Here is an 8130-nt window from a genome sequence, read left to right on the forward strand (position 1 = left end):
CCAAAACCGAACAGAACAGAAAACCAACCCTCTGTCTAGCAGTTGCCTAGAGCAAGGGGACAGAAATTCTGTTTTTGTGTTTTTGTTGCCTAGAGTCATGTAAAACCTTTGCCCTTTTACAACTAGCTACAAATCCTGGGGCTGACTGGGTATTACACTGTGTGAGAAGGAAGAAGAAAGGAGAGAGAAAGAGCCCTTTGGGGCATGGAATGGGGCTGAGGGCCAAGCAGGGATGCACCACAACCCACAGGTATTGCCTGTGAGAACTTGTGCTTGCAGCCTGAAGTTCCAAATTTATTTTCTTGGAAGCTTTTAAACAGCTGTGAAATCACTTGTTACTTGCCAATTACAGTCTAACTTTGAGTAATCAATAACCACAGCCATTCTAGAAGAAAAGCAAGCTGGCAGCTCGAGGGACTCTTGGTGGATGGATGTCGCCGTCCCGCACCAAGACCAAACTGCTCATAGTTTAGGCAGGCGTGAAGGGGCGCGAGAACAGCCAGGCGGCCAGCCCTTCCTCAGGGAAGCCATGGGCTGCACGTGGAAGCTCCCTCCGCGGCACCCTGCCCCAGCTGTTAAAAACCGGCTGGTGTAGAAGCGGCTCCAGTCTTCTCCACACTCACCAGAAAACATGTAATTCCTGAAAGTGTTTTTCTTCCAGATCCCACAGTTACCGCCAAACTCTGTCCAAGTCCCACTGACAGGCCAGCCTGCTGCCTGGTGGCAGCATCGGCCTAAAGCTGAGATACAAATGGACAGCAGTGGAGAAAACTTCCCTGGCAGCATTTACTTATTAACACAGTGGGACAGAGCTTTGCCAGCCAGAGGAGCGCTGCTTCTATTTGCTTCTGCAAAGTTGCTTGGAAAGTCACAACTTTTTGTAACCAAGTTTTATGTGAACGTTAAGAAGAGTTCGTATGTGTTGGCCTCAGAGATGGCTGTAGTCACAGGCTGTTGTGGAACTCATCGAGAATCCAACCATTGGTACAGACCCGAGCTCTGTTTCCTGGCATACCTTTCCCTTTCCTCCTCCTGATTTTTACGACAAATGATACTTCTGCCAGGAGATTCCTTCAGACTGTGTGAATGAAGTATTATTTGGATGAGGGGGGAAGTGTTTTATTTCAACTTATGTCAGCTGTTAAACATTTTTATCCAAGCATGTGCGCATGCAATATGCACACGTATTAGATAATGCTGAGGTTGTAACTCATTTGCTGCTGAACTCTTAGTTGAACAACAGGCAAGAAATGGAGAATTGAGGTCATGTGTATGTCTGCATGGTTAAAAACATATCTACGAAGCAGGAAGTTCTCTCACTGAACTTTAATTTTGTCACAGAGGCACAACACACCCACTCACAGACATAAGAAAACGAAAATCAAGGTAGTTCAGGGCAGTGATGGGAAGGCATGGACATTTTTAAACCTCATCTGACCTTTTACACCTTTCTCCTTGGTACTACTTTAGTGGGGGTACTCACTGAGATAAGGTATAAAAGAACTGTCTTGCACACTTTCTCTTTTTTCTCATTATTAGCTGCATTTTTGTCACTAGACCTGAGATGAGTCAGTGGTACTGCATGTAACTGAAAGGTTTTTTTGAAGGAGAGGCCTAACCCGTTGCATCCACTAGGGACTAAGCAGAGTTGTAGGTGGCCTTTTGTTTTGCCCTAAAGGAGTCTTGCAGTTAAAAGTAACTTTCTGATTTCTGGGGGACAAGGAGATGGTCAGTATGCTGTTTTAAGTGTTACTGTCTCTCTAAACCTGGATTTACATGCATTTTTTCTATAACACTCTGTAACTATGATAAGTAGGGTCCTGAGATATTTGTACCAATTCAACCTTAAACATGGATACATTTAGAGATGCATAACGATAAATTGCATCACTAGAAAGTGTTCCTGTAAAACAATAACCTATGTCAAAATAAGTATATTTTACATTACGTCTACGTCCATGCTGTGGGGTTGTACTGAATGAGGTCTCAGGTACTATGACTTCCATGTGTGAAGGTGGTTTTAGGATTGTAATCTAGTCTTTGCTTTTTGTTTAGGAACTTCTTGGATGACTGGAAATGACAACTGAAATAATTTTCAGTTCTTAATTCACGTTACTGAATCTTTAACAATTTAATTTTATCAATTTTTGTGCTAAATTGGTACCAGTAACAAAAGGTTTACATTTTCTTCCTTGCTTTGAATGCTTGGCAACTGTACAGTAACAATCCTACTAACTTTCCAGCTGTCCTAAGTATTCCAAAGCCAGCAAGACCAAAGCACACACTGGATTTACCACCTTTTAAGTGGGTTTTCCTTTAGTTCTGCTCTACATGCATGCTTTATATAAACCAAACACATTTAGGAGTGCCTGGCTTTTAAGAAATGTAGAAATTCTGTCAGTATCTCACTTTCTATTGGGTGTCAGGCCCCAACATAGGCACTGTGGGACAGCGGGGGCCACCTAATACATGCTTGTCCCTGGATCTGTGGGAGGAGGGAGAATGATTGTGTAGGCTGTGCCGCAGGAGCTCTCCTTTCGGACGATTTCCCTTGAGTATAGTATTCCACTAAGGAATATATTCTGCGGCTGTGACATAGTATGGTGGGCTTCCCTCCAGCTTTAGGATACAGCACACAAGGCTTGGTTCATTCTCACAGCACCCTTTTAATACAAGCAGTTATGGAAAAGCAGTGTCCTGCACAAGCATGAAATCAAAACTGTGGCTTATTTTGTGCCCAGAGCTTGCTACCGCTTTACTCCAGCCCTTGTCTACCTGGGCTGAAGTGGTGGCTAGGGTCTAAGTATGTGCTGGAGCATTGTGACAGGGCTGTTCCACCTGCACACACCAAGACTCGCCTGTGTGCTGTCAAGTGGGGAGACACCCAGAGTCCCCATCAAGCCAGCTACCAGCTTCTTCAGCTCTGCTCTTATTTGGCATCTACCTTTAGAATAGTGCCTACGTAGTTAATCTCTTTGCCTTATCCTTCCTAAAGCCCTCTACAACAGATGAGTAGCAGGACAGCAGAAAATAAGGTGGGGGCCAAAGGGGGCTCATATTAAATGGATAAATAAGTTAGAATACTAGTCACAGTCGTGAGCCATCACATTTGTGGAATGACTCTATGAAAATCCAACACATTCTGTATTTGAGCAGAATTATATGTTTCAGATTGGCTCATCACTGTAATCAATGACGAAGTAACCCAGATCAGCTACTGAGCCAACTTCTTTTCATGTGCTCCTCAACAGAAACTGCACTGCCTGGATCTCTTTCAATACGCAAGGAGGCTTGTCTAATCTCAGTATTACTGAAAAAAGTTAAGACTGTAGAGTCATATAACAAAATCATAAAGTAACATCCTTGAAATTGTTGGTTCTGCTCATCAACTGGACAGAGGTGTTCAATATAAGTAATTCAAATAAGATGAATGCAAACTTAGTAAATGGTACCTAGTAATACAGTTTGAGAGTTCTCAGTGTTAAATCTGACTGCATGAAGAATACCTTATCAGTTCAGATCCAGGTTTCAAGCAGGCTGATGCAGGATATTTAAATCTATTGTAAAATGCTGAGTAGTGACAATGTGCACATGTAGCAAAAGACAGTAAATTCACCCATCTTTCATTCAAAATCATTCATCAGTCATCATTCATTCTAAATATTGGTTAGCAATGAGAAATTCAGTGTATTTTACTGTCAGAAAATTACAGTAGTGTCAATATTCTGTATCCTGTGCACTATAACTGTAAGAAAGAAAATGCAGTACCAATCCTCTCAGAATTTAAGCTGGTTTCAGAGACACTATTAGGAAATGAATAGTGGTTTCACAACATCATTTTATCATTTTGTAATCAGGTTAGAGGCCAATCATACATGGTCATTGCTGCAAAGTAGATGAGGTCAGAGTTCCTCCCCACTTGTATAAGGTTATCAGCTTAAATACCTTTAAGAGCCTTTTCTGAGAGGGAAAAAATAGGATATGATTAAAGTGAACTTTAAAGGAACATATCTCTTAATTCCTGGAGTGCATGGAAATTAAAGATGCAATGTCCGTTAAAAGCAGTGAGAACTGTATGTCTAAACACTATTAAACTGTGAAAAAAAATTAAGATGGAATGCCTTTCTGTGGAATAACTCTGATGATATAAGAAACATCTCAGTGCTTCCCAAGGGCTTTCCTGAGGGATGGGCCTTGCTGTATTGGGTGTTAATTAACCTTAGCAATAGGCAGAGCAGACTCCGGCCATGACTTACTGCCCTCCATGATAGCAACAGACCCCAAAATTGTGCCTGCATTTGCAACTGTGGAATGCCTGGGTTAAGACTGTTAAGAAACTACCAAAAAATGCAACTATACCAAAAATTCACTGACCACAGGGATTGTTTCTTTATCTTTATTTGTGACTCATGTGAAAGCAACAAGTGTTGAATGCACCCAGCAACTGCAGAATAAGTAACCTCCTATCCTTGTGCTTTAAAAGCATGTTGAACTACAACTGAGCTAGAATGAAAGAAAAATCAAATGTGTTGTGAAAAATCATCTGGGTATCTTTTTCTTTTTTTTTTTTTTTTTTTTTTTTTATAAGTGAGTATGTTATTAAAAACTGAGCATAGCGCTTTACAGCCAGTAAAAGACAATAGACCAAATGTTACTGTTACCCACAGCTGGAGTGGATTGATAAAACCAGCACATTGTTTTTGTGCACATAGTTTAAAGTCTAAATAAAGATATGTGATCAAAAGAGTAAATTGGCTCAGCAAGGTGATGGAGAAAGGGCAAAAGGTGAAAAAAAGCTATATCAGTAAGTTATAAAATGCATAATCTAATAAATAAGGTGTTTTGCTGGATACTGTAAGCTTTGAAAAAAAGTGATCTACGGTTTGTTTGTAGTATGGAAATGAAGGGTTTTCAAAACAGCATTTGGAAAGAAAAGGGATGATACTATCCCCCCAAAATCTACTCTGTAAATTAAAATGAGTCAATGCTCACATATATATTATGCTGCTTCTTTTTTACATGCTCCAGTCAATTGAGAAAAAGGTAGAGATTATTGATGTATGTCATTTGACTGAACAACACACTAGCAATCCATCATTCAGACAAATAAGTGCATTTTTCACATTATGTTTTCAATCATATGTTTTTTGCAAAAATTAGAGTTGAGAACCTAGCATGCCATTTAAAGTCCAAGGAAGTGCTTTAAGAAGAAATCCAATTAACTTTTTCTGACTTCAGCCAAACCCTGAGAGAACAAAGTTGCAACTTTGGGGAAAAAAAACAAAACAAAACATAAAGGCAAGCAAGCAAATGGCTAAACATAGTCTACAGAAGACACTCTCACAATTGCATAATAATACAGGTAAAACTTACATCTTTTGCTTTTGCATGGTTCCAAGCATATGATTTGGCTAAACATTATTTATTCCAGTATAAAGTCAGGTGTCAACTTAAAGTAATTCCATGTACTCTACTTGTTCCAGAATAACAATAGTCACATGTGGAATATGTGGTAATGGATATAGTTGAATAGGTATTTTGTAATATCTGAATATATATTTTGGAGTATCTTTGTGGAAAGTAGTTCTTGGTGGTTTAAAGACAGGAAGAAATTGGATAGGACAAGGGAAGAAATCTGTGATAAAGTAGGGAGCAAGTGAAAACAAATAAAAAATTTGTAAATTGTGAGGAACTTTGAAGGACCAGATGCCCCAAGCCTGGACTCACACTGTGCCTAGGAAATTGTTCTACCCTTGTAAAGCACAGAGAACAAGTATTTTATAAGATTGTATGTTCCCAATGCAACTATTTTTAAAGTTCTAAGAATGAGAACTGCAAGCCCTCTGGCTAGGGAACTCCATTTAGTATGGCTGTTTGCGTATAAGTCATCTTTTAAAAAGAAAGCAGCTTATTTTTTGCTGCTTTGTGGCAAAATCCAGATCAACAACCCCACTGAAGGTTATCAATAATCCCATTCTTGTAACTTCAATCAAAACTATACTTTCAGTGATGTGTTAAAAACCCCAAATTATTGCAAAAATTAAACACAGTGTAAAAATACAATAAATATTCCCATGGAAGGAAAGTAACTTTTTTTTCTGATTTATCAGAATTCATTTCCATTGAATTCTCAATGGCCACTTAGTAGGCATTAGCCGGTGCCATAAAAAATTGTTCTAGTTCCTGCTGACCTGACTGGGAGCAGAATCAGAGCCTGATTCATGGATTTTAAAGAACAGAGCTGGATTCAGAGGTGAAAAATAAATGAACTGCTCCTCTGTATCCTAAGAACATGAAAAGACAGTGCAACCCTATTACTCAGTGAGGATCTGCTCACTGGAAAATCACCGAGGGAATAATGAGGGGGGAAGAACAAGAGGAGGAGGAAAAGGTGAGAAGAAAAGAGAAAGAGGGCGAGAGAGAGCAAAAAGGAAAAGGAAATTTGCGTTTGATGTCACAGTTCTATCAACTCATGCATTTTTCATGGGTGCTAAAATAATGCTGTGCTGACAATCCAAGCATGAAAAAAATCAGCCAAGTTCCCAAACATCATGATACTGGCTTCAAGATAATGAGATCTGCAAAAATTCAAAACTCAAAGCTTTTATTTTCCATCTAATTTGTAAGCCTTTTGGGTTTGCATATTCAAGCTTGTCTCTCAAAGTTGAGATTTAGAAATGTAATTATTTTTAAGGGGACCTGAGGTTCCAATTTAATCATATCTGTTGAAGAGCTAGAGCTTAAAACAAAGCTAAGTGTTGCAAAATCTCACTGTAATCATAAGAGCTGGCAACACTAAATGTCATAACTGTGGCATACTGCACAGTTTTGATGCAAAACGAACTAGAAATTACCAGATGTTAGATACAAGTGCATTAACTCAAGTTGCATTTGTGCCCTTTGCTAGAAAGTAATTAAAAGCTGAAAATGAAGCCAGCTGGCAAATGAAAATAAACTGGTAGGACTCAGGAGTTAACCTGGTTTGTAGCTCAAGCTTCATATATTGTAAACTTAACTAGAAGAAGCCAGCATTAACATTTCTCGGTGCTTTTGATTAAAACCTGATCATTTTTAAAGCAAAGTAATTCGTGGGCTGGATGTAACCATTCTGTAAACAGCAGTACTGATCGTTGCCTTTACTTGCAGAGGTAAAGAAAACCACGCATGCACAGGTGCAGGACCTTTATTTGCAGGAACAGCAGTTTAAGTTGTAAACTTACACTATTTAGATACCAGCCTTCGGTTATTATTCACCTCATAGTTCTATGGAGTTTCTACAGTTATTCTGTAGCTTTTTCATGTAAGTGCTGGACCTTGCAATGATGAACTGTAAGGGATGTGGACTTTCTGTAGTTTTATGTCTTCAAGCTGGATAGCATTCTTAAGAACACGATTAAATTAACACCCCAGTTTTAATTACCAAAGGCACTGTAAATGCGTTAGTGTAAAAGAAAATGGTGAAAAATTAATACACTAGTAAAACCATGTAGTCACATTTTCGATGGAGAAAAATGAGGCAATGTTAAAGGGCCCGCGTACAACTCTTATGCTCGTTTTAATCACATATAATCTCAGTTTGAGCAAACTACATCCGTATGCCCCTGCACGCTGACAGCAGCGTGCTCCCTGGCTCCTGGGCTGTAACTCAGGGACAAACGTCTCCGGAATTGGGCTGTCAAGCGCCGCAGCCGCGGTGGGTCAGCCCCAGGGAAGAGCTCCGCCGGCCCCGCTCGCAGGCAGGTACTGAGGACAGCGGATCGCTCCGGGGCCGAGCGGCTGGGGGTCGCCAGGGGTTGGGGGTCTCCCAGGGGCTCGGCGGCTCCTCGGCGACGGTTTCGGAAGCGCTGGCAATGCCGGTGGCAGGAGGCTGGGCCGCCCCTCCGCGCCGCCCGTAGCCCGGCACGGCACAACCGGCCGCACCGCGCAGAAAGAGCCGCCTTCCCCGCCGCGGGCAGCCGGCCTGGGTCCACCCCCCGCACCGGAGATCTCCGGCTGATAATTCAAAAATGGAGGATGCGCCCTCTCAGCCATTAATTAATAATGTAGCTCGCTGTCTTCCTGTGTGACACACGCTGGAAGGCACCGAGCGGCCAATAATGATGTAGGGGAGAGCAGGGGCTGTCTCTTATA

General features: G+C 41.0%; 1 protein-coding gene across 1 annotated transcript in view; it reads left to right on the top strand.

Annotated features, from left to right (window-relative positions):
- The window catches only part of BAZ1A (bromodomain adjacent to zinc finger domain 1A), a 69082-nt gene that overhangs the window by 167 nt on the left and 60785 nt on the right, over positions 1-8130 (top strand). The window contains exon 2 of the mRNA XM_026849297.1: positions 662-984. Within this exon, the coding sequence (XP_026705098.1) occupies positions 662-984 (323 nt within the window). The remainder of the gene's footprint in view (positions 1-661; positions 985-8130) is intronic.

This window comes from Athene cunicularia (genome assembly GCF_003259725.1).
Source record: "Athene cunicularia isolate RWA chromosome 5 unlocalized genomic scaffold, athCun1 chr5_part1, whole genome shotgun sequence".
Taxonomy (NCBI): domain Eukaryota; kingdom Metazoa; phylum Chordata; class Aves; order Strigiformes; family Strigidae; genus Athene; species Athene cunicularia.